General features: G+C 44.0%; 1 protein-coding gene across 1 annotated transcript; it reads left to right on the top strand.

Moving 5' to 3' along the window:
• Positions 1 to 35: 35 nt before the first annotated feature.
• LOC121301753 (protein AF-17-like) lies at positions 36 to 27370 on the top strand. The gene is made up of 20 exons (XM_041231351.1): positions 36 to 480; positions 2331 to 2410; positions 3385 to 3439; positions 4065 to 4174; positions 4845 to 4948; positions 5530 to 5623; positions 6260 to 6385; positions 9559 to 9654; positions 11906 to 12053; positions 12392 to 12988; positions 18058 to 18322; positions 19409 to 19518; positions 19834 to 19897; positions 20551 to 20684; positions 21460 to 21654; positions 22633 to 22721; positions 23012 to 23340; positions 24009 to 24114; positions 24576 to 24842; positions 25777 to 27370. The coding sequence occupies exons 1-20, from the start codon at positions 372 to 374 to the stop codon at positions 25786 to 25788; spliced, it is 3090 nt and encodes a 1029-aa protein (XP_041087285.1). The 5' UTR covers positions 36 to 371; the 3' UTR covers positions 25789 to 27370.

Here is a 27370-nt window from a genome sequence, read left to right as displayed (position 1 = left end):
AATACTCAAAAAAAAAAACCCACGAACCTGCAGATTTAGCAGTGCACGCTTTTTAGCAGCCAGCAAGCGGCTCAGCGCATGATGGAGGTTGAATGCGCTTGCTGTTCCACGGGAGCCTGCGCACTGCTCCGCTAGTACACAGAGAGGGCACAGAGAAGACCATTTTTAACATTGAAACCAATTCTGCCTGCCTGCCCGTTTCTTTATCGTATTTGTGTTTTTTTTTTCTTCTCGGTCTGCAGTGCCCCGCCACCACCACGAAAGCAAGCGGACAATGCGCCTGCGGGCGCGTGTAGGGGACTGGAACGATCCCTGCTCGTCCCAGTTCTAGAAGAACTGAGATCCGTCTGGAAAGACCGTATGGAAACAGCATGAGGGAGATGGTGGGTGGCTGCTGCGTTTGTTCCGACGAGAGAGGATGGGCAGAGAACCCGTTAGTGTACTGTGACGGACACGGCTGTAACGTCGCCGTGCACCAAGGTAAAACGCCTTGCAGGTTTGGAGGGGGTGGTTGGGTGAGAATTAATACGAACAGCAGTTACAAATAAACAAACGCCGTTTCGCTGTTCAAGGTGCTGGGTTAGGCGGCTTTACAAACGTTTTGTTGTTGTTGTTGTTGTTGTTGTTGTCAGCGTCTATATTGTTGTTATTACTAATGTTTCCTGGTTATTTGGGTTTTTTGCACTGTACCTTATTACAGGGAGCAAAGACAAACACGTATTGTTTTTGTTTTGGCTAGCTAATTCAGGGTTGCAAATTTAATAATAATAATAATAATAATAATAATAATAATACTACGCCAGCCTCCCCGTGTTATTCTCCAGCCATTATCAACAACACCACTTCTGCGTGTTTTTACTGTTTGTATTGTAAAGCGGCGGTGATCCAATTAGCGGTGCATTCAAACTAAAACTCTGAAAGCTGTGTTCGGCATTAATCTTTAATTCGCTACATGCAGCTGAAGTTTGTGTCGGCGAAAACCTTTTTAAATTAACCCCGCGGCGTGTAATTAGCTTTAATTAATGACGGCTGGCCAGTGACTTTTTTTTTTTTTTTTTTTTAATTGTATTTTTATTTAATTGGTTCTGTGCTTGATGGGGAAACGGAAACGATTAGTTTACTTATTGTTAGAGTAGTGTTACCCGGAAAACACCAGCTTACCGATGTTGGAGTTGTGCAGTACGCGCACTATGACGTTTCCGCTGTTATTTAAGACACACACACACACACACACACACACACACACACACACACACACACTCACTCTGTATTGCGTGTGTCATGTCATCTCAAGTTAGTGATAAAGTTCAAAGACAGTACCGTATATCTCGCAGCAAACTGACTAGCACAAATATACTGGCGCTTTACAATCCACATGTAGAAATACGGTATCTAAGAAACTGAATCGGTTCAATGACTGACTGACGTCATTTCATTGTTTTGGTATTTTTTAGTAATGCCCTGTTTTACACCAGCGGTTTGATGGGTCTGGATAAACAGTTCGCCATGTGCACACATGTCCTGTACACAGGTGGTTTGGACAGTCTCAGCCATAGTGTACACAGAGTGATGTGTTCTGCATATATTGGATGCAGTTTTGTTAATGGTTGATTCGTTCCTATTGGGTGTATCATTATTATTATAATTGTATACTATATGTACGTCATCTAATAATAAAAACAACACAGACAACTATATTACCGGTACTTAGTATTGTAAAATATTTATTTATATATGCATTCGTTCTGCACGGGGAGGGGCAGGAGCAGGGTTTCAGTCTCCTAGCAGGTGAAGCCGCACAGAGCTGGCGCTGGTTGGCACTCTGGAGGAAAGCTCTCCAATGGACATCTGGGGCTGTAGTCCGTCATTCTTAAATAAAATTCCAATTCCTTCAAACTTCAAAGGGAATTGGATGGTTTTTAGAGACAGCATAGGAATTGTTCTGATGTTTGAAGCCAGTTTAATTGACTGACTAAACAGAGACTTCAATGCAAGTCATGTGTTGCCCCTGTTGAGGGAAAGCTCATTTTAACAGAATTCTGCTCACTGCAGTTTTGATCAATGACGTTTTGGATTTAAAAGGAATGAGAATTGGAAATGGAATTGAAAAACAAGAATTGACCCCAACCTTGCTGAAGACCTCACTTACTTGTCGTCTACTCCTGTGCATGGTACATGTGCATGAACAAGGTGAAAGTCCAAAGATACAGAGCACAAAATACTGCAGTAAACTTTTCTAAGGGGAATCACACAGTTTTAATAAAAATGTAAAAAACAGGAGCCTCACGGAATAGCTGTTGACCGTGCTGGTGTCTCGTTTCTCTCCACAGCCTGCTATGGGATTGTTCAAGTCCCCACCGGACCATGGTTCTGCAGGAAATGTGAATCCCAGGAGAGAGCGGCCAGGGTGGTGAGTAACACTGCAGGAGCTTCTAGTACACCAGTATTTAAACTGCACTGTACTGGCAGGTTTGTACCAGGAACGTTTACCCCTTTTCCACTGGCACTGGCCCCAGGCAGGTGCTTTTCCACTGGCTATCTGTCTAGCAAAACTGGGAAACTCTGGCCTCACAACGCGTCTGAATGTGGCTGGCAGCCGAGCAGACCCAGGGGCAGAGTTTATTAATTTTCGGAAGACGAACGACGTGGCGTGTGGCGATTCGGGGGAGAAACCAGTACATTTTGGTTGTACTCAGTAATGAAAAACTCAAGCATAGCCTCTCCATCCGCCATTCTCAACTCAAAGCATGGCGGCTCTTAATGTTGCATCGTCTGCATGCGACTCGACGCGTTCGATGCGCGTCACGTCAGCTGCACGGCTCGGGCCCTGCAGCAGAAATGCAACCAGGCCGCTCCTGAGCCCGGTTGTGCAGTGGAAAAGAGGTGATTGGGTTTCAGAAGCTGAAAGTTAGGCTATGATTGGCAGATATGTAAATGCAACACATACAGACATGCATACATTACTGTTGCCCATAATCTTGAGCCTTTGGTGCAAGTATTTGATAAAATCTACTTTTTTTAAAGCCTGGACAAAAAAATAATAAATAAATAAAAATGCTCCAACTAGATGTGCTTATGCTTGTTCCATTTTAAAATCCGCTTCCTCCCACAAGACTGCAATGTGTGATTTCAGTTTATCTAGCTGTGTCTCCAACTGTGCTCATAACGAATCTGGGAGGGGTAGGGGTGTTGCTGTAAAGGCAGGCGGTGAACAATGCAGGCTAAGAAAGTTACAGAAAGGATGTTGATAACATCTAGGCGTTTTCTTTAAATGACGTATCTCGAAGAAGTACAATAATTGCTTGCTTCCTTGTACCAGGCATCTGCAGTCTACCCCTGTAAATCATCCTCATTTATCACTGTTTGTCTTTTTTTCATTTTTAGAGATGCGAGCTGTGCCCTCACAAAGATGGCGCTCTGAAGAGGACAGATAATGGAGGTAACCATCATTGTAGCAGAGCATTGCAGAACAGTGGGACAGCATATGGCAGGCTTCCCTATAGCATTCCATTGCAGACAGAGCTGCTGTTCCTTCCCCATTAGCCCAGACAGAGGGCTGTCATATGTGTCCCTTCCCTATAGCAGTACACCTGCTATTTGCTGTAGGAAAAGGAGTTGGCTTAACTCGCAGTGAAACCAGGAGTGGATGAAACTGCTATGTAGTGGGAGCAGGGTTGGGGGTCAAATCCTGTTTTCAAATTCTTTTTTTTTGTAGTCGATTCTCAATTCCAAGTCCTTTCGAAGGAATTGATATTTTGGAGACACAGTAGTTGTGTTTGTTCAACTGCTTTCATTTGAAGCAAGTTTCATTGACTTAACAGACTGTGTGAGAAGCTTGTTGCTATTTCCATCAGTGACATCTAATTAAAAGGCAGTGGGAATTGGAAGGGCGGCCATATTCCCAGCCCTGTTACAATCGGATTTTATGCAAGGATTGAACATGCTGTTGATGTATTTTGGGCATAGCGACACATTGTTTGCATACAGGGTCTGTCAGTGAATACCGATCGGGCAGTTCGCTGCTCTCAACGCACCGATCCCCTCTCTTCTGTATTCCTCTGCAGGATGGGCCCATGTGGTTTGTGCCCTTTACATTCCCGAGGTCCAGTTTGCCAACGTCCTGACCATGGAGCCCATTGTCCTCCAGTACGTCCCCCACGATCGCTATAACAAGGTACCTGTCGCACTCTATGAAAAGAAACCTCATTAATGACTGTCATTAAAGCCGTGTCTTTTCCCTTAAAAATAAATGCAGCAAGTGTTTGCCTGATTGAAACATTACCTGTTACACTGCATTTAGGAACCTGGCAGCCGGTTTAGTTTGCTTCCTTCCAGTAAATGATTGAACACACACTGAACGAATGAAAAAGACACCAGCCGCATCAAAGATCAGAAATATTTCTGCTAAAGATCGCTCTGTCCAGCACAAGAAGGGGACAGTTCACATATCTGGTGTTATTTTTAATTGAATTCACTGATGGTGAAAACAAAATGTCTTTAAAAGGTATCCATAAAATAATGTACATGTACTGTACTGCTCATCATGCAAGCATTGACGTAATTAGCAACACTTGTATAATAACTCTAGGGTTACAATTTTGAATGTGACAATGCTGCTTTTTAATAAATCTATTTTTGTGTGTGTGTGTGTGTGTGTGTATATATATATATATATATAAAAATACATTTTTATTTAAGATTGCAAAATAAGCCATTGGAAAGCCATGGCAAAACCATACTTTTGAGATGCTTTGAAGGCTCTTTCTCAGTCTTAACCAGCTGTGTTTGACTGTGCCTCGGAGCTCGTTCTTCGAGTCCTATGACCCATTGTTGTTGTTTTCTAGACCTGCTACATCTGTGAGGACCACGGTCGAGAGAGCAGGGCTGCGTCGGGGGCCTGCATGACGTGTAACAGGCAGGGCTGTCGACAAGCCTTCCACGTCACGTGGTTAGTGGCATTCACTCCTATTTCCTTCGAATTTACGATTCCCGAGTCCAACCCAAAAGGTACTCCGCAGAGAGGGAAAATAATGAGAGAAAAATGTTATCTTAAGGCATTTTGTAAGGCCCGTCATTTCTACCTACCCACCGAACATGACTTGAGTTGCCTTGACTACCGTAGAACCTGTCATATCCGATTTATAACTGGTTCCAGGTTTCTATCAGATATGTAAAACTGTCCCATCTCAGAGGGGGGCGCTATACTGCTCTGTAGTTGCTGTATTAACATTGGGGCATTGTAAATGAACAATGTCAGGTACATCAGACTTTCCCGCTAAGAGCTGAATTTATTGGTTTAGACCCCATAATAAAATGTGCATTTATTTATTTATTTTTTAAATGATGTCTCTGCTAAAATTCTGGTGATACTTTTGGCCTTTGCTGTACTTGGCACGTCCTTTTAAACAGTTAAACCGGAAGAATCTGTCTGGCAGTCCTTTACAGGTTCTGCCTGGTTCTATGCCTGTGCCAGGTACCGGTCATGCCCATGCACGGTGCGGTGTGGCTAACCCCCGGGTTCTGTTTCAGTGCGCAGATGGCTGGCTTGCTCTGCGAGGAGGAGGGTCTAGATGCCGACAACGTCAAATACTGTGGATACTGCAAATACCACTATAATAAAATGGTAAGGACAAGCACTTCTCACTGTGCTTTGAAATGAGCGAAGACCTACAGGGATGGGAATAAAGACTCCTGTTGCATAGCAGTTTCACCCATTCCAGGTTTTACTATGAGCTTGATTAGCCACGGTGTGTACGGGTAACAAGCTCAGATGTGTCTTAATAAACTGCTGGTAAAACCTGGCCAAACTGCTATGCAATGGGAGTCTTATTCCCATCCGTGAAATAAAGGAGTCAATGCAAACACCCCACAGTCTGTTGAAGACGGTATACAAAATTGTATATTTGCCGTAGTTTACCCTGGTTTGCCATGCTTTTTAATATGTTTTACTATACCTCTCTTTGGGCTTCCCTATGCTTTGCCATGCTTTCACTGTACCTCACTTTGCTATGCTTTTACCATAAGGGTAGGCATGCACTGATGCAGATAACATGTTTATTAATAATTTTCTTTTGACTGTTACTTTTAATAGTATTCATTGTTTAAATCTACACAGCAGGGTTATTAGCGCACATTAATCCCTGTCAAATTTAAAACAACCCAGAGCTTGTTCTTCCCTTTTAACTAGCTGAACTAGGGGGGTTCTGAAAGCCAGGAGTAGGTGCAGAGTAAAGTTGGGCTCCCTGTGTTTTTCCTGCAGAAGAAGCCCCGTCCATCTGGGGGGAGCAGTGGAGCCAGCGGAGGTACGTTCTGCCACACGAGAAGGAGCTGCTCCACCTCTCCTTCCCACGAGAAGCACAGCTCCCACCAGGACAAGCCCAGAAAGGTAGGGCACCGCGACCACTGGAGTGGGAGGCTGCAGAGTGCAGCAGGCCAGCCTTATCGTTCGGGCCAAAATGCAACCTGCTTCAGTTTGTCGAAGGGCAGTAAAACCGAATCCACAAATTGTCATGGGCACAATAAAAAAATTTTCCCCCCAAAAAAGGGGGGGGGGGCACTGAATGAGAAATCCTGAAAAGAGCGAGACCAGTAAAGCAATCGCTCTCACTGGTTACCACACTGCATAGCAGTCAGTGAGCACCAGCAGGCTAGACTGGTTTGCATGGGTTTACGTCTCTCTTTCTGTGTGGTTGCATGCGTCTACATTTACTCTAAGAAGTAATGAAAGCGCCACCGTGCTTGCCTAGAGTGCGACTCAGGATTCAGCTGGTTTGTAGTAATTCTGCATGTGCTTTAAACAGATTCTAACAGGTGGTTATTGTAACAGAAAGCTGTTCCTGTTTTACATTGTGCTGTTTATGGCTTTGTGACTTTTTTGCTTGATAAGTGGCTTTGATGGTGTCGTAATTTATGTGTGTCAAGCATTTACTGCCTCTTTGGCTGGGACTCGCTTGCAGAATTAATCTCTAATGCTGGGATGGGACTGGGCGTTTCTTGCTTCCCAGTACAGATGGCTGCACGTTCATTCCCAGATTTGTTGAATAAGCAGGAGAGACACAGGAATAATCGCGCCCTCCTCTTCATTGTATTCTCGCTATGTGAACTATTGCAGTAATCCACACCTGTGCAGGGCTTGCGTTTTCAATTGTCCTCCCTGTTCTTTCTTCTAGGAGATCCAGTTAGTCACACTGTTGAAGGGTAATCTGTCACCACCCCCCCCCTTGCATGAGATAAAACAGGGAGCAAACTCCGACCCCTCCTCCCCCCGTAGCATCAGGTCTGTTAGACTGATTGGATCAGGAGAGGTTTTGTGAGAAGCAGACCTGGGGCGAATAGTTATTGACAGAGTTCTGTGCATGCTGTTAATTTGAGGTGGTTCTGCAATGTTTGTTTAGTCGCTGTTAAAAACTACAGTTTATGGAAGTTCCAAAACAATGTTGCAAGGGAAAGAGAAACTGTCACGTATCAGTACTAATGTTGATAAGTGTGCCGGAGAGACAGGGAGATGAAGTGTGTGTGTGGATATCTGGGATCGTTTTTATGGTGCTTATGGGGTCAAAAGTCCCCATAAGGCAGGAAAACAGCCTCTGTAGTGTTTAAACAGATATGTCAAACATAGAAATGCAGCAGGATTTCCTTTAGCTGCTGTAACTTTTATTAATGTGTTGATCCCACCTCCCCAGACCCCTCTAGACTTTAAAAGAAGAGATCTCCGGTGTATGAGAGTCAAGGCAAAGTCCTCATAAACACTGTGAGCGAACACCTCTGTCTGTATGTAGCTGCTTGCCAAGCTCTTGCATCAGGTATCGCTCTGAGATCTAGGCTCGACCCCTCCTCCAGTGAAAACGGCCTGGCAGCTGCTGAGGATTGTGCCTGCCTGCCTCACTATGTGCCCAATTACAATATAATAGGGCTGGTCTGCAAGTGCTTGATCTGAACATAAGGTTACAATCCAATTACGAGGATTCATCAAGCGAAAGTAAAGCCTGTGGCTCTTCTCTACTTCAAAGCCTACCCCCCCCACAGACACACAGACTCCTGCATTACACATTTGATTCAACTTTTAATGACCTACCGCCTGAACACCTTCCATCGTATTCCATATTGAAACTTTATGGAGCAGTTTACCACACTTCCACCAGCGGTCAGATTAATGGGTTGCATAATGTTTACAGTAACAAGAATTGAATGTGCTTGTCCTGGCTTTATAATCCTAAAGGGGGGGGGGGGGGAGTCCTATTCCATTTTTATTGTGCTTTTTATAACTTTTCAAGGTCTTCCCTTTTCAAGTCCTGCAAACCACTTCCTCTCTGAGTTTTTACAGCCCCTTCTCACTGTCTGTGTGCCACCCCACACCCCCCCCCCCGTGTTTGGGAAGGTTATTAGCATTGGGGTGTGAAGCGCTTTATTTTTTTGTTTAGAGAGTGTGATTGTGAAAGAGAAAGCACAGTAATAACCTATGGGGACCTGGTTAGAAGTCTCTTGGGTGAATCCAGGATTTGGGCTAGCTGTGTGGGAGGGTAGCTCTTCACTCCCAACAGCTCGCTGTGCAAGGTAGGTCGCCCCATCTTCAGGCTCTGCTGGAGTCTTTCTGTAAGTCTTTTGATTGTGAAGGCCCCTCTCTCTGCTAATTAAATCTTGTTTCTGTGTGTGTGTGGTTGCTTTGGTGCTCGATGCTGTCTGTGAAGACTATGAGAGGCCAGAGCAGGGACCTCTGAACACTTGCAAGGAAGAAATTCTTATTCTTCAGCCTGCGACCCAAAGCGGTTGCGATTTAATTAGCATCTAGGCAAGGATTGTGTGGAATGGGCTCTTATTGAAGGCATTTATTCTGTGTTGCTGTTTGTATAAAGGCTGGTGGGTTTGTAAGAACTGAAGATTGTGGAGCATTTATGGGACCCTGATGTTGGGAGGGGGGGGGGACTTGGTGCTTGGTGTTTTTTTTTTTTTTTTTTAGGATATTCTTTGTCATTTTAGATTCAAAATGTATTACTTTCTAAGATTAAAAGTAGATTTGCATTGTATTTCGGCAAGCTGAAAATATGCATTCTATGGCGTTATATCACCTACAGCCATGAATTTTTAAAATACATTTTTAGAATTTTTTTTTAAACAGTTTGCAAACTCCCTGGAGTTCGAGGAGTTGCCCTGTCATGATTTTGAGAGGAAAAAAAACAAAACCATATATGCATTATAAAATTAGATGCATCGATAGGAAATGTAACGTGGTACAGCTGTGCATGCAGTGACTGAAGGGGATACAAATGCGTTTTTGTAAATCCAGATTTGCTTTTTGTATTTCGACTTGGGATACATTCCCAGGCTTACACTGCAAACCGTGAGACTGCTAGAGGAACAAACGTCTTCCTGCCTCTATTCTCGGGGGTTCCCTGGCAGGAATGCGTTGTTTTACTCTGTTTATTTGAATGCTTTGTTTCCTGCACCCCTTGCACACCTCCCAGCAGAGCTGACTGAACAAGAATTAGAGTTGCATAACTGAAACCAATGCGTTGGTCTGTAACTTTAAAACAACCCTCACTGAACGCTTGTCCTCCACAGAGCCACAAAGATAAGACCCGGCAGAAAGAGAAGCACAAGAAACTCCCAGAGGGTCAGCCCGCCCTGGTACCCTCCATCTCCAGCAGCACGGACAAGGTAAAGCCGGGCATGGCTGCTAATTTTAGGCTGGGGGAGATCTGCTGCTGTTAAAACTGGGAAAAGGAAGATAACGAAACGTTGTTGCAAAGCAACTGAATAGAGTTCTTTGCTCTTTTACTTAGGTTATTTTTCACTTGAAAACTCTCACCAGCCCGGCACCAAGTGCCAGGAGTTTGAACAGTCAGATCCCTGGCTAATCTGCTCTGAACTGCTCCCCCTTATCGCATCATGAATGAGTTTGTATGCTTATCAACTGGGGGTGTTCACGCAGTGATAAGGTGTGAGGGTTAGGTGCAAGCGATCAGGCAGGAAACCAGACAGCCGTTGAAATAGTAATGCTACTAAGCACTTTTAGAGGCCCGGGTGGGGTGGGGGTGGGGGGGCTAAGCTGAGAGGGCTGTTTTCTGAGGCTTCAGAAAAGGAGAGCTGTGAGTAAGCAGACAATGCAAGTCTCTAAGCCCTGTGAGTCTCCAGCCTGCCTGCCTATCTCCATCCATCCCCACCCGTGCCTCTCCACGGTCTCCTGGGGAAACCACAAGAGCCCCCCACCCCCCACGGTGACTTCTCATTTCCATGGTTATGGGTTACAGGTATTTATTGGTCAGACCAGGGCCTCGGTGGAGTTTGTTATTGGGTTTTTCCAGCTGCTTTTTCTTTTTGTGAGTTCTAACACAGACAAGCCATTGCAGTGGTCCCAGTGACTGCAGGTCCACAAGACTACAGGTGGCTCTTAATCTGCCAACGACCTCTCTAATGATTATTTTTATTAGCCGTGCTTTTGAAACTCGTGTAAAATGCATGCCATTGCGTTCCAGTTGAAGTTCCTCACCGTTTGCAGGTACATTGTTCTTGCCTTCGTACTGCTCCAGGGTAGCCCTGATACTGGGAATAAAGTCAGTTTGGGTAGTTGGGTTCGTGCGTGCATGCACTGGTTTTACATTTTTTATAAATCGGTGAAAACAAATCCAAAAGAACAATGTGGTTTTTAGAAAGATTTATAAAAAAAAAAAAAAAAAAGTAACAAGTGGTCTGGCTTTTCTGTTCCATATCACTTTGTGGATTGTTAGTGCTGTTTGCCAGTAATCCTGACACTATCAGTGCACTAGAGCGGACAAGAGAGCTTTGAAACAGACTTTAAAATTATAAGTGTAGAAAGCTGTCCAAATGCTCACAACTAAAAGAGAAATGGCAAGCATGTTATTTAAACAGTTGGAGCAACACGTGGGGACGTGGAACACTACATTTTTCGGAGCCAGCTACTTACTTAATGGTTTCCAAATGAAACCGTCAAAGCCACCCCATGTATCCCATCACATGTTGTACTCTTCCTTCTGCCCCCTCCCCCTGCCCACCTTCCCCTTGTCATGAGGCACTATAACACTCCCCCTCCCCTCTTCCCTCCCCCTTTACGAACATCCAACAAATTTCTTTGCCTGTCATAAATCAAAGCCGCCTCACTCTGCTTAGGAACCAGGCCTGATAGAATTTTGAGCCTGTGCAGCTGTGCACATCTGGATCGTGTTTTGGAAACAGCTGTCGGGACCCCCTGTGGCACTGAGACCCCTGGGTGCTCTCGCTTTCAACTAAAACAAAAAGCCGTCAAATAAGAGGTAGCGCTTTGTTTTGTTTGGCATAAATAAGTATGCAATTAGCAGGCAATGAACCATTTCCCAGTGTTTTTAGTTACATGTTAATGAACCATCATTAGAAGTGCCATGCTTGTGTGTGTGACTAGCATTTAAACTGCTGTTCGAGCTCCTATTTCAAATGTATGCAGAGTGTGTGTTTTTTGAGGCTTGGTAGTTTCCTGCGAGAGTGAAAAAAGACATCAGGGACTGGTATATAGTGTTACTGATCTTATATTAGAAACTGTCCACACTACCTAAGTAATGTGCATTTAAATCACATGATTGCATTGGCAATCACCATTTCAAATTGCAGTGATTAGGGTATTGGTAGGGTTACATAGCAGTCTTTGTATGTCTGGAGCATGAAATTATCAAGCCTCAAACACCTTCTCAGCATACGTATGAAATACACTCAAACGGAAGTCTAACACAAGACACGCACGTGTGGCATGTCTATTAACTGTTTATTAACAGCAAACGAATAATTGCGTATTCATTAAATACTTATCGATGACACGCACAGTAAAGCTTTGCCAGGTAAGGCTGTGTGAGATTGCAGAATCTTGCCCTCAAAACTGGGGTGAAAAAGAGAACCTCTGACCTTTCCCAATTGTCTCCAGGTCACCTCCAGCCACCATGTGAGCCCCAAGGAGAGTGTGGAGGTCAGCAGGTCAGATGTCAAGGGGAAGAAGACCCTGAGTCATGCTATTGGGCACCGCAGCAGAAAGCTGGGCAGTGGGAGGAGCTCCACCAGTCCGTTCCAGCAAGGTACCGCACCGGGAACCAACGTCACCAGTGAGGGGCAGAGCCAGCAGCGCCTTTAGGAATGTACAGCCAAAAAACATTCCTTTATTTAAACAGTTTACCAGCCCACAATGAATTAAAGTGGGACTTAGTTATTTGTGTTTCTGCTGATGATTCCTAATAGTTTTGTGAGCAGTAGGCAGACTTTTAACAGGAGAACCAGAGATTCCAGTTGGCATAACTGTACTGAAAAGGAGACAGAATAAATATTCCTGAACGGCAAAATAGTTGGCAATAAGACTTAATTCAGCATTGATAAAACTGCCCTGAAGGTTCTGCAAAGATTTGATTCTCTCTTCCAGGCACCTCTGTACTGCAGGACTACCTTCCCTTCTCCTCCAAACTAGAACATCACGGGGAAGAGGAGGAGGAAGAGGAGGAGGAGGAGGAGGAGGAAGACAACAGGGAGAAGGAAGAGAAGAAGTACCTGAAACCTCCAACCCTGCCCCCACAGCCCGCTCTCTCTCCCCCTTCCCCCATCCCGTCCCCCCAGTCGCCACGGGGCTCCCCGCCCTACGACTCCCAGCCGAGCGGCAACAGCTTCGAACCCAAGGTCACCATCTCCACCTTCGGCTCCATCATGCGCTTCACAACCTCATCGGGCCCCATGCGGCCCCGCGACACCCCCCAGGGGGAGTGTAAGAGACAGCCCCCCGAGGAGGGACCCCGGGAGCCTGCCGTGAAGGAGAAGAAGCACCGGGGCAATAAGAGGAGCAAACACGGCCCCGGCCGGCCTCGGGGCAGCAAGAACAAGGACAGCGACTACCATGGCCCCCCTCTCTCCACCACCTCGGCCCTGGGACCCCCTCCCCTCCCCAGGGTGGCGCTCTCTAGCAGCAGTTACCCAGGCTCCTCCCGCGCCTACAGCCTCAGCACTGACTCCCCACTACTGGGGTCTGGTAAGTGAGCGCTACTGGATTTTTAAACGGCATGCATATTTTGTTACTGCTGCAAGTGTTTTTAAAGGGATTTCAGCTGTTTTGACTCTTTCGCTTTGGTACCTGCTTGAGGTCTGACTGACAAAAATGTACATTTAAAATGTACTTGAATTTTTTTAAATTTTTTTTATTATTATTATTTCTTCAGAAATGTCTCCAGAAGAGTAATTCATTGATCTCCCACCTAAAAAGTGTAGCAGTGTCCATGGTAGCCACAACTCTCAGGAGCTAGGATCACAAACAATTGTACGAAATCCATGTCTGGTTTTAGTTTTGCACCAAATTGTTTGACAGATTCTTGTAAAAAAAAAAATATATATATATATATATATATATATATATATATATATATATATATATATATATATATTTAATTTCTTGGTTACTTCCCCTTTATAGAATTAAGAAACACGTTATGTAAAGTAGTTTAGCATGCTGTCTGGTAACGCTGCGCTTTTAAATCCTTATATAGACGGAAACCGAACCCTAAGACTGAAATGCTGCACCCCATAGTAAAAGGCATCTGTGTTGGCCTGGGGCTTTAGTAAAATGCATTGTGATTGGAGAGTCATCCATGATTCTTATCTTACAAATATTCACTACAGTTAATTTTTTTTTTTTTTTCATTTATTTTTGGGTTTGTAAACATTTTGGACGATTGAGAATGATTTTTGATAAGCTAGTTTCTTGTGATCGCCTAATCGCCCGACAGAAAAAAGCAAAAGCTACTTCTACTTTCTTTTGAAAGTATATAAAAGCCACCTCTGATTGTTGGAGCCTTTGGAGGTGTCAGTCATTTGGTAAGCAACCAATGGTTGTTTAAAACAGGTTAAAATAGGAGTCGCCATTACATCATCGCTTACATGTGAACTATTTCAAAAGGGTTATGTTGAAAAGAAACTTAATACATTTGTTAGTTGTTGGTTTCTTTTTACTATTTGTGAATCAATAAGCTGGATTGTTTAATAAGTTCCAATGGGACTCTTGACCTATAACCCAGGGTGTTGAAGATAACAGTAGACCCGACTCTACCAGTTTAACCTTTTTTAAAACAAATCAATGAAATAGCTATTGTATGAGGCTGATGCTGAAACGGTATTATACATTGAGGCAGTGTAATGAGTAAGGCATTGCTTGGTCTAGCCTAGGCCCTTCCCTTTACCCCCGCGCGGTGTCTCAGTGCCTCAGTCAGGGAGGAGGGGAGGGGGTGTGTGTGTCCTGCATCTGGTAGACTGACTCATCATCTGGGTCTCCTGATTTGATCTTCTCTGCACAGCTACAGGCACCTCTTGGCTGGTTGTCAGCAGATTTAGATTCTGCTCCGGCACTGTGTTCTTGTGGGCTAAGGCCTCTGTTTTTCAAGAATGAGTTTGTTTCTCTCTCCTCCTCCCTCCCAGTCCCCCTCCCTCGCCTCCAGCCCTGCGGTTCCCGTGCACGTCTCGCTAGTCAGGGTTGATGTGTTTACAGGCTGCTGCTTGAAGTAGGTCAGATTGAGAACAGGGTGCAGGAACAGGAAGTGGCTGTGGCGCTCTGAGCCTTAACCCTTTCCTGCCCGGAGCCCAGAGAGTGGAGCACGAGGTTCGGCAGGTTATCGAGGGCACAGTGAGCCACTGGTTTGTTTTGTTCACCCCCATACACAGACTGTCACTGATCCACTGGTTCTGGAGGATCTCTTAACACTGTGCTGCTCATTTTAAAATGAGGATCTTGAAATCTGGGTTGTATTATTTTTTATTTTTTTCCATTGTTAAATGAAACGTAGGAACAGGCAGGTTTTTTTAAACTAAACTTGAACTTGGATCTGGTAGAAAAACTATAGTGTTGGAAATTAAGTGCACTGTCCAATCTTTAACAGTGTACTAGAATTTCAAACAAAACATGCATTTGAAAGCTTGGACTCCCAAATCTTTTAGCAGAGAAATTAATTATTTAATTACAAACGAATACTGCTGCTGGACTCGGTCACGGAAGCAAAACCCTTAGTTTACTCTTAGTAAGAAATGAAACTAATGGAAAGTGTCTGGATTGTGTGAAAACAAAGGCAGGTCTGGCCTGAGTGTGTGTGTGTGAGAGAGAGAGAGAGAGAGAGAGAGAGAGAGAGAAAGAAAGAAAGAGAAAGAAAGAAAGAGCAGGGCTTGGAGGCATGTGACCCAGGAGTGTACACACCAGTTACCATGACAACCGTGGCCTGGCGCCAGAGGGGGTGGGCTTTAATATGCTAATGAGACCCAGAGCTGCCAACATGTGGACTCAAAGGAAAGCATGACTTGAACGCTAGCCCTGAACCTGTCCTGGGTTTTAGAACTACTAGATTTGTAAAGACTTGTGTGTGATGACTGAGTTCAGATTGACCAGGGCGCTGACACCTAATCTTTTCAGTAATACACATGAAGACTGTACAGCAGGGCTTCTCAAACCAGTTCCTGGGGAGCCCCTGCTGTGTCTGCTGGTTTTTATTCCAACTGAACTCTCAATTACTTAACTGCACCCTTAATAGAACTGATAATTAGACCTTTTTAATTGTTTTCCGCTCTTAAACAGTTGCAGAGTTCAAGTTACTTGTAAAATGTTATAGCTAACTTGAAATCTGCAACTGTTTAAGAGCTGAAACCAAGTAAAAAAGGTCTACGCAAATTATCAGTACAGTGAAGGGTCTAGTTAAGTAATTGAGAGCTTGGAATGAAAACCAGCAGCCACAGGGTTTGAGAAGCCCTGCTGTTCTCCCATTGCATAGCAATTTGATCCTTTCCTGGTTTTGGAGTTATCCAGGCTTATTCTGTTGCACAAAACGAGATTAAACAAACCTGCTCCACAGCAGGATAACTTTAGAGTAATCCTGACTTAAAACTGGGAAAAAAAAACTGAAATGGCATCACCTTTTATCCCCGGAGCGGTAGATGTTGGTGCTACAATTATAAGGGCTTTTCGTCAGGAGAGGGATCATCAGGGTCCACTGAATAGTCCCGATTCTATCCTGTACGAGCTGTACTGCTTCTCGAGGGTGTCCTAATCTGTCGGGTCTCATGCCTTGAGCAACCAACCCAACAGAACAGAGCCCTTGCTCGCATACAGGTGCTGTGCATAGACCTAACCTTTATGGCTGAGAAACACTTTTGTTTATAGTCGACGAAAATCTTAAATATAGTCCTGTATTTAACTAAGAGCTCACCAGTCCGAATTACATTTTTATATTTCAGCTTGACCTGTTGTCATGTTCTCTCCTGATTTTGACCTTTTACAAAAATGTAATGCTTTTCATCAGCCTCTCTTTGTAACAAAGTGAACACAGGTCTGATGAAGTTAATTCTGTCTGATTTCGTTGTTTAAAAGCATCACTCATAAAACTTACCGAGGTGAAATTAAAAAAAATAGTTCCAGCCTCTGCACTGTTGCAGTAATGCAGATGTACTCTTTATGATGTGTCTATAAATTATGACCATAAACAATTATGAATCTAAATACAGCAGCACAGAAATATTAATATTTGGGTATGTGATTTTGTGCTTGCTGGAGATAATGTGTCTGCTGTAGCTTGCCAGGCTGCCTCCCTGGCTTTTTGCTAATTTAATATTTTTTTTACTTGCTCGTATTTGGGAATAAAGATTTGCTGCTCGGACGCAGTAAAAAAAACTTGTGCTCTCTTTCTCTCCATTTTTCAACTACCACGTAATAAAGGTTACCACGACAACATACACACGAGTGCTATGGAGACTATGTCCACAGTAGGTTCCACGCGCACAGATAGAAACATTAACCCAGTTTGACTTGTCTAGATTCATTTAAATTCGATCTACGTTCTTGAAACCGCATTAGCGTGCTAAATGATATCCTGCTAACAAGATCATTTCAGCTAAGCCTGGCTTTTTTTAAACCACCTATATGCAACTGGCCCCTGAGGCTAAGCAAGCTCTTGGTAAAACCTGGACTGGGTGAAACTGCTATGCAACAGGAGTCTTAGTTCCATCCCTGCTGTAGTCGGTGAGATTAAAGTAGCCAGTGAGGTTTCTTATCAGTTAATCACCGCCCACTTCCTTACCGCTTCCGTTAGCAGGGGAGTCGAGACCAGCCAATGAGCAGGAAGCCCAGTCCATTGTGACACGATCACCCTCTCTCAGCCGGCCCTGTAGAGAGGGACGGCAACTGTTGAAGGACATTCTACAACTGTTTAAGAGGTTTAAAACAGCCTGGGTCGGAATTGCTAGACGGGAAAGTATTTTTTCTCAAAATACTTTTTGTTTTCGCGTTATTGAAATCTTTTAGCTTGGGCATCCGTTTATGATGCCTCTAGTGCCTGGACCGGGTACATCGTGGAAGGGATAGCAGATGCTGGAAGCTTTCCAGGGTAATTGCTTTGCGTTGCTGTTGCTCGGTTTCAGATATACAACTGTGTCAGCGAGAGCTGGGGGTCACAGGGTTAATGGACTGTGTGCGTCTGTTCTGCCTCATCTGCAGACTGTGGGTGGGACTTTGAGTGGATGTTGGCTAGCAGTATGTAGTAGCCATTAACACGGTCCTTCTGTTTGCTTACCTATAGCCACAAACTTGTTTGACAGCTTTTGAATTCAGTTTTGTTATGCTAAACATACAATGCAATCCCGTTGTCCTGTCCATTTGCCAGTACCGTAGTTCACCAGTTAACCATGTAGTTTTTTATACATGTTTTAACTGTATTGCTGTCCACTGTACCTGGTTTTCATTATTACTCAGTAGGGTTGTGTGAGCACAGGGGTCCTTTTGCATGGGGTGGTGGAGGGATAGGGTTGCCATAGACTTCGCGGACACTTGGGCAGTTTGGGACAGTTCAGCCTTTTCATCTTGCACTGCAATGCATTCTGGTAAAAGTAGTCCTGCTGTGAAAGGTACCCGAGAGAGGTCAAAAGTTGCATAGGGTTACGAGTTGAAAAAATTGTCCTAATGTACATGGAGTCATATGGTAAATATAAATTGCACTAAACAAGATGTTCTTGTCTGTGGAACTCAGCTGAATATTCTTCTGAGATGTATCTGCTCTTAATGCCCCCACCCTCCAGGAATCTACACAAGTAACAAGGACCCCATCTCCCTGGGTGGGGGGGGGTTGGGGGCAGGATGCAGCACCCCCCTGTCCTCCAGCCTCCTGGGCCACCAGGGGGCGCCATCGATGCCCCAGCTCAGCCGCTCCTCCCTGCCAGGCACCATCCCCACCCCCACCCCTGCCACTGTCTCCGCCACGCAGGTAAGAGTACACTGCACCTCCACCAGGGTGGCGCCACTAGCTATCTCTCACTTTCCTATCTATAGGAAAGCGCTCATTCAGTACTGATGGGACTTGGTACGGGCATTCCTTAGCACATATTCTTGATGGAACTGGGTTTGTGGTTTTGCGCAGAGATGGACTCCTATTGCATAGCAGTTTTGATCCATTCGTGGTTTCACTATGAGTTTAATAAGACACCTGAGCTTGTTCCCTATACACTGTGGCTAATCAAGCTTGTAGTAAAATCTGGAATGGGTGAAACTGCTGTGCAATAGGACTGTTATTTCCATCTCTGGATTAACTCTTGTATGGGGGTAATTTTAATGCATTTCAGCCAGCTGGTTTTCTCTGGGCTGTTGAATCCCTGAGAAGTCAACAGATACCTCTCGGATTAACTCTCTTTATAACTCTTGTTCATTATATTTAGCAAAGGGTCCACAATTTTAACCCGATTAACTAATCTATTCCATTTCTTCGGGATGTTGAACCTTGAGAAGCAATACACCCCTACCCTCATCGGAGCAATTACGTCTTTATTATATATATAGACATCGGTATATATATAATATAATCGAGAAGTCAACAGATTATTTTTCTCGGGTAGATGCGTCTATGATAATTATGGCCAGTGTTGAAGTGGCGATCTGATCAGCTGAGGTTGCTTCAGCAATGGTAGTGCGCCATCTGCTGGCCATTTTTGGGTATTACTGACAATTCAGAACTGCATTATTTTTTTTTTTAAACATAAAATTATTTACTCCACGCTAACTCGCTTCTCATCAAATTATACCATTACTCCAAAATTTGTTCTTAGCTAATCCATGCTAACCCTTAGTGTTACATAGAAGTTGGCGAAAAAGGAAGGACCTGTAGTGTGTTCCTTTAAATTTTGCTGATTTCCCCGGTTTTCGAAAGTCATTCTCCCAGGTGTCATTTGGTCTTTACCACCATTTTTGGGTATGGTACCCGACCGGTAAAACAGAACTTCGTGCCGCATCTTTAAAGTCCGTTGCCTCTGGTCTAAACCATCAAAACCGCTTGATCCCAGGTGTCGAATCAGAAAAACAGCCTGCCAGGTAGACCAAACTCCTAAAAATAAGTTTTGCAATGTAAACAGTACATGAGAGACTCGTGGTAATTTCCAGGACACCCGGCTCCTCCTACAGCCTCACTTCCGCTCGCATCTTTGGAAGTCCGTTAGCCTCTGGTCTATCCATCAACCCGCTCATCAGCCAATCAGAAAGCAGCCTGCCAGGTAGACCAACCTCCTAAATTTAAGTTTTGCATTGTAACAGTACATGAAACTCGTGGTAATTCCAGACCAATGGTTCCATCCCACTATATCTATATAATATATATATATATATATATATATATATATATATATATATATATATATATTATATATATATATGTTAATATGCCCAGTTTAGTATTTGTTTTTCAGTACAGGGCTGTGAAACTCTTTGATTAGCTATCCCTGGCTGGTCTCTTATGTGAAGTGGCGAGTGAGTTAGCAATATGTCTGTGGCACTAACCCCTCACCTCTCCCTCTCTCTGTGTCTTCCAGAGCCTGATTTGGAGGACTGCCGCTTCCCTTGTAGAGACAGCTCCCCGCGGGACAGTTTCTCGCCGTAATTATACTGGAAACTGGCTTTTGCAAAGCTAGTTTAAAATATACAGTGTTTTCATTACTGATTTTTAATGCATGCTTGAGAGAATAGGATGAAAAATCCTTGAGAAGTGAATCGTTTTTAAAGAGACATATTGCAGGCTGTACCAATCAGGTCCAGGAAAAACAAAAATAAAATACCAAGCTTTTTAGATTTTTAAAAATGTGGTCTAAGGATGAAAAGAATCCTGTTGCATAGCAGTTTTATCCATTCCTGGTTTTGCTGGGAGTTTAATAGAACACACCTAACACCGTGGCCAATCAAGGTCTTGGTAAAACCCCGAACGGGTGAAAGTGCTGTGCAACAGGAGTCTATTTCAGTAGTTGTAATGATATGCGGCACAGTTTTGTTCCCAGCGTTTCGTTATGTTTCCAGGTAAAGTGTGTACGAAAACAAACAGTGGAGGTATTCATAGGCTTTTGATGTCATGGCAACTACACTTACTTATTTCTATTTAAATTTTTTAATGTGCTGATGATGTCATCTAGTGCACAGTTAATAACGATCTACAATTTGGGCATCATGCGTGCATGTGTGTTTGTAACACATTCTCTGTGTGTCTCAAAGTGGGTTGTGCCGTGCACTGACTGGCTGCTGTTTGTTTGTGAGCGCAGGTCTCCCATGAGCAGCCTGCCCCTCCTGTTTGATCAGCGGGAAGATGCAGGGTGTCGGGGGAACGCCCCTCCCGCCAGCTCCCAAATTGAACAGCTTCTCCACAAGCACAGCAGCGGGCAGACTGGGGTCAACAGTGAGTATTTCGAATCCACATACAAGACAATGCCCTTTTGAATGAGAATGATTCTGCATGTGTTGCTAAACGAATGCTTGTGAGGGCATCGCACTTAAAATTGTAGGTATCTTTTGACAATGTAGGCATTCTTCATCGGTGTGATCCAGTGGTTAAAGTCCAGGGCTTGTAACCAGAAGGTCACTGGTTCATATCCCACCTCTGCCACTGTCTGATTCACTGTGACCCTGAGCAAGTCACTTCACCTCCTTGTGCTCCATCCTGCAGATGAGATGTTAAATCAATGTCTTATTGTAAGTGACTCTGCATATAATGCACAGTTCACAGCCTACCTCTGTAAAGAGCTTTGTGATGGTGGTCCACTATGAAAGGCGCTATATAAAAAAAAATTATTATTAATAAATAATAATAGTAATAATAATAATATTATCATGCTTTTGTCTTTTTATTTCTTTTTTTGCTTTCTTCAACTTCACCAAATAACTATTATATGATGGATCCTGAAAGACAATTTTAAAATAAATGGTTTGGGTCTAACACATATTAAAGGGAATTGCATGATTTTTCTACTTCAGGGGTGGAAATAAGACTCCCGTTGCAGAACAGGTTGATCCATTCCTGGTTTTACTACAAGTTTAATAAGACACACTTAAGTCTGTTACCAATACACACTGTGGCTAATCAAGCTTGTAGTAAAACCTGGAATGGGTGAAGCTGCTGTGCAACAGGAGCCTGATTTCCCTCCCTGGTGTCTAAATTCACTCTTTCCTTGCAGTTGTGGAGATGCTCAAGTCCCTGCACTCCCTGCAGCAGGAGAACCAGCGGCTGCAAGACCAGATTGTCAACCTGACCGCCAAGAAGGAGAGCCTGCAGGTCCTGAATGTGCAGCTGGCTGTGCCCTTCCCTCCCGTGCCCTCCAGCCTGCGCCCCGTGCCCTCCTCCCAGCTGCACTTCCTCCATGGGCACAGTGGTAAGACTGCAAGCTCTTTTTTTTCGCCAGAGTCTGCAGCGAGAGTGTTTCGCAGAGTCGAGGGATGGTTCTCTCCCTCTTTAATTCAGAAGCGAGGCTGTTTAACAGCTGCTCTTTCAGACAGCGTTTTGAGTGTGGGCCGCGAATGTGTTTTGTTTTTGTATTTTATTAGTTTATTTTTTTAAATCCATGTAAATTTTTTTTGTTATGAAATCTGTATTCTGTTTTTTTGATGCCCTACCAGCATTGAGCACATTTTCACTGAGTTGTTGTTGTTGTAAATAATTTCACTGGGAAGGTCAAATCAAGGCTGATCCTCAGAGCCAGCGCTGCATGATAATATAAATATAAGTTTGTATAAAATAATGTTAATTAGAATTAATACAGATTTAAAGATAGATGTAAAAATGATGTCGCCCTATATAGAACACCATTACATCATGTAAGAATACATTATGGATTTGAATATAAACAATAACAAGTAGTTTTCATGCTGTCGAAAACTTAAATACTTCCAATGTTTTGATTCAATCACATGCTCCCTTGAGAGGTATGTAGTATGTAGATACAAAGTAAAAAAAAAGGATCGGATTATATATATATATATATATATATATGTGTGTGTGTACAATATATCGGACTCGATATATATATATAGCCCTTAGTATAGATATATATATATATAGATAGAAATATTGGGAAGTTATATATAGGTTAAAAGAGCCAGCGTGCCCAATGTTTTGAGATAGGGTGGTGATGTTTGTTTTGATATATTGTACATATCTATCTATCTAATCTCATTTTTCATTTATTCAGGACTGAAAGTGTTAAGCTGCCTGGCACTGTATATGCATTTTAATTGCATCTTGATTTTGTGTTTTTAATTTATTTTCTTTACTAACTCATACATCGTTAATGCTTTATTGAAATAGTCCGGGTTTACCACCTTATCTGTCTCGTGTGTTGTGTTTGTGATAGTCTGCAGCCCAGACCCCTTCAACATCAGTAAAAGCTCTCCCACCAAGACCAGCTTCCTGATGGAGAACTCCCTGTCTGGCTCCTCTGAGGTGGGTAACACAAGACTACAGTTCAAAACATTGGCCACTTGTTGTTTATTGGTTTGTTTTTAGCACACTTGGGGGAAAAAAGATATATGATTTATATGTAGTTCACACAGCCTAGTCTCTTTAAGTCGCCTTGGATAAAGGTGTCTGCTAAATAAACAAATATTAATACGACAATGCATTCAGATCTATTCATAGACTAGCAGCCTGTTTGTTTTGTTTTTTTGCAATTCCTGTCCTCTGTTTTAATTAGCAGTGTTTTTTTGTTGTTTTTTTTTAATCTCCTCTTGCAGGAGCTGCATTCCGGCTGCCCCAGTCGCAGTAGCTCCTCCCTCTCATTCCAGAGCACCCCGCCCCCTCAACAGAGCCCCGCCTCCCTGTCTCAGCCATTGCTCAACGGCATGGGGAGGGTGATGAGTGGGGCTCTGGGTGGAGGGGCTCAGTCAGCTAACCCCGCCCTGTCCATGGTGGGGGGGCTGATGGGGAACCTGAGTGGCAGCCCGCAGATGTCTATGAACGGGATTATGGGAAATCTGAACGGGGTCATCCAAACGTCAGCCACAGTGCCACAGACCCACAGCCTGGCACAGCAGAGCATGCAGCTAGCCAACAGCCTAAACAGGTCAGGGGACTTGGGTACAGTGCGGGGTAACTGTGCACAGCAAAAACTCTTATTCCGAATGAATGGGAGCAGTTCGAATAATGGAATTGTAACTGCAAAATTTTTAATACGACTTTAGCTGGGGATTCCGGACGGAGGGTTTCATTGGCCCTGGCGCTCCAGCGGGTTGGGGCAGACGCAGCCCCTACCGTTTTTTTCTCTTCATTGCGCCACAGCGGCCCCTACCAGCCAGGTGCCCGGTGAGCTCAGAGCGGACACCTGCAGGGCTGGCCTTTGACCGACAAGGCCGTAGCTCTCTGGCATCCGCTGTCGAGTTCCTGGGTGTAGAAAAAGGAAGCGGCTCGGTGGTGGGAATGAAGGACGCCCAGCGAACCTTCAGTTCTCTCCTGAGCAGCTGTGTGGGGAGGAGAAAAAATTATTGGGCATTCTAAATTGGGGAAAAAATAATTGGGCATATGTCCCCATGTTAAGTTTAGAAGTTTTTTTTGTTCATCCCTTTATATGAGGTTACCATGCATGAAAGAGTTAATGTGCCACTTGCATTATCGTGTGCTGCGGGCCTGTGATTGGGTGTACAGTGTGTCTCAGTGAAGGGGGCGGGGCTCTGAGTGCTGTATGTCTCAGTGAAGGGGGCGGGGCTCTGATTGTCAGCGCTGTGTGTGTTGCAGTGTCCAGGGGGCCGGCCTTCTCACAGACCAGCAGAGGCAGTTTCTCCTCCAGCAACAGCAACAGCAGCAGCTACACCAGCTCCTCACCTCCCAGAACTTCACTCCGGTAAACCCTTCCACTCTGAACTGCACCGTCAAAGCACTGAAAGGAATAGGTTTGAGGGCACAAAGTAAACCCGGGGGGTGGAAATAGGACTCCTATTGCATAGCAGCTTCACCCATTCCAGGTTTTAAAATACAATGAATGAAATGTATCTAACATGAAATAGTACTGTTATACTTTTGTGATATCATTCTGTAGTTTCTTTGATTTGCCTAATAAATAAAAGATCTACATTTTGTTTGTTTAGTTTTTTTTTTTCTCTTGGTGATGCTCCACTTTTGGCCAAAGCTCTAGACATGTTTAGGTTACAAGCTGTGTATCAATATCCCCACAGTAAAGCATGGGATGGATTGAACCACTAGACAATGGGAGTCTAGTTGCTCCTCCTGTATTAGGTCAGCGAGTGTATAGAGCACCGTGTGAGAGGAGTGCTGATGCGTTCTCCTCTCTGTCTCTCTCTCCAGGAGCAACAGGTAGTTGTGTTTCAGATGCTTCAGCAGCAGCAGCGCCAAAGGGAACTCCACAGACTGCACCTCCCCCTCAGCACTGCCGTGATGACATCATCCCCCGCCCCGCCCCCCCTCATGGCAGGGAACTCCCCGCTCGGGGGCAGGCTGGTGACATCATCCCCCAACAGCCTGCTGACCCCGGCGACGGCCTCGCCCCTGCACAGCGGCCAGGGAAACCCTTTCCTGGGCCTGCACCAAGACGGGAGCCTGCAGAAAAGCGGGGTGAGAGAGTGCCGGAAGTGACCCAGTTTTAAATACAGTAGGAATTCGTATTGGAGCTGATGTTTTTAATAAAGGTTTTGTTCAACCATTGGAATTGGGAATTGAAAAGAGACCTTGTCCTAGTGCAGCTGTCTACCGTGTCACAACCCAGCTTGAAGGAACCCTGTAGGCACGGGCTACTGAAATGAAGCTTAATTGCCGGGATCTTTTAAAAAGTTTTTTTGACATATCAATGCGAAAGACATTTAAGCTGAGCTTGTGTTACTGATGGTGCAGGCGTCTCCTACAGGCCTGACCACACGGGTAACTTTTGTCGACGGCAACAAGAGGAACACGTTTGTTGCCTGCGTGTCGTCTTGCAGTTTGCGGTGGTCACATGGGAGACAGGCCTGCAGTTCAAGCTGGCAACACACAGGCAACAACGTGATGCAGCCCAATCATAATGCACGCTTTTGTCACGAGACGTAAACATCTGGAAGACTAAGATGTAAAAAGGTACCAATTACATGACCAAACCTGTACTTCTTTAATTCAATAAAAAGGTGTACGTTGGTAGAGTTATTTAATTAGTAGGTCTACATATTTCATGTGCCAAATATATCAGTATTCATTATCCTAAACAGTGTTTTCAGTACTTTAATTCTAGGCTTTTGAGAACTAGAAGGCAGATCAGAGATTTTGAGGATGTCCGGCCCACAGGGCTGGGGGTGGCCAAAGTTGGTTCGTCCACTTCTGGTCTTCTTTCCAACCGTGTTCTAAGTTGTTTAACTGAACCTCCATCCAGACCCTGAAGTAGTTCATCGTGTGTTAAACCTGGAGTGGAATGGTTCTCCAGGACCGGGATTGATTGGACACCCCTAGTTCAGGTGGAACTAAAACCCTGTTTTGGGTGCAAGATGACCGTTTTTTTTAAATTTTATTTTTCTCATTTCAGGAAAAGGGCTGACGCGGGGCATCAAGAGGTCGTAGGCCAGGGATGAAGGTTTTCAGCTTGGAGCACCATGTGAAGATCAGAAGCCCTGAAAGAGGCTTTAAAAGAGAGAGACAAAACAAGTGTGTGTGCGTGTGTGTCAGTGTGTGGGCGTGCGTGCGTGCGTGGCGTGAACAGACATGCCAACAGCAGGTCTTCAGGCCACTGTCACAGTATGTCCAGCTGTGCTGGGTCTGCTTCTAAACCAGAGGGTATAAATACTATAGGCTGTGGGACATCCCAAAGGGGTTAAGGTGAGAGTTTGTGATGACATGAAGGTCAGGTGTCAGTATTATAGACCGATAATAAAAAGTAAGGACTTTAAAATGTTCTGTATGAATTCAGTAGGGCTGCCACTTTGGGTTCAATGTTACATTTCTGTTTTTGTCATTTTATCTGGAAAATGCGGGCTCCCATTCACAAAGCTCTTTAGAGTTGTTGTTTTTTATTATTATTTTAAAAAGTCAAACAGCCACAAATGTAAATGCAAAGTTAGATGGTGTGCATCTGCAAAAAATCAAAGCGTAACAGACAGACAGACAGCTGCCTCTCTATAACTTTCCATGTGCACTCAATAGCTTGCATTAGATGTTCCACTGCTATTAGACAAACTACTGTAGATACGAACACCTCTATCTAATTCCCCACAGCCGAGAACATCTGCATTAGGGGCTGATAACGTTTGCCATCTCAAAACCATTCTTTTAAATACCTCCTTAGCTTTGTGAATAGAGACTCAACTGTCTGGCTACATTTTTACATTTCTTCAATCGAGATAGGTTTCAATCCGGCACCTTTTCTAGAGCATTCAATGCATTAACGTTTGTGGGCTTTTTAATTTCTCTTCAGTTGGGACTTGATTCAGAGTGTCGCCACCAATCGACATCCATTCATGAAATGTGTTGGAATTGCATTTCAATTACTGAGGGCTGTTGCTCTTCTGTGTTTTGACCACCAATGCATCCTAGCACAAAGAGTCCATTTACTTTACTGCCACTGTCACACACACACACAACACACACACACACACACACACAACACTTGATACAATTGTAAATGACCTGCAACGTCAAAGGCAAGAGAAGGGTCAATGTTGTGTTGATGCAGATCTGCCTGCCTTTGAACAGATGGCAAATACAACAACCAAGAATGATACTAATTAAACATGACTGCTACTTCAATGTAGCCTGTTGAAACACTTCAGATGGTTGTGTAGCACCATGCATTTGCTAAATAGAATTACTGTCATCCATTCATTCATAAATTCGAAGCATTGTTTGTGTTAACCCTTTATCTCCGGGGGGGGGGGGTAAAGGGATCATGTTAGATCTGTTCAATTTTTATTTGTTATGTTTTGTATTTTAATTTATTGATTTAGCATCATTTTCACTTTTTTTCTTTTTTATATTGGAGCACTTAAAATGCAGACCTTAGGAAGTCGTGGAGACACTGATGCTGGAAGTTGCTGAATCCGTTTAAATTGGTACAGTGTGTAGATCAAGGGCTTTTTGATTGTACTGGTTCAGTGAAAAAATTAAAGCCACCTTTTCATCTTGCA

The sequence above is a fragment of the Polyodon spathula genome, chromosome 28 (genome assembly GCF_017654505.1).
Source record: "Polyodon spathula isolate WHYD16114869_AA chromosome 28, ASM1765450v1, whole genome shotgun sequence".
Taxonomy (NCBI): Eukaryota; Metazoa; Chordata; class Actinopteri; order Acipenseriformes; family Polyodontidae; genus Polyodon; species Polyodon spathula.
Note: the sequence above shows the minus strand (reverse complement) of the source record. Positions and strands in the feature narration are given on the sequence as shown.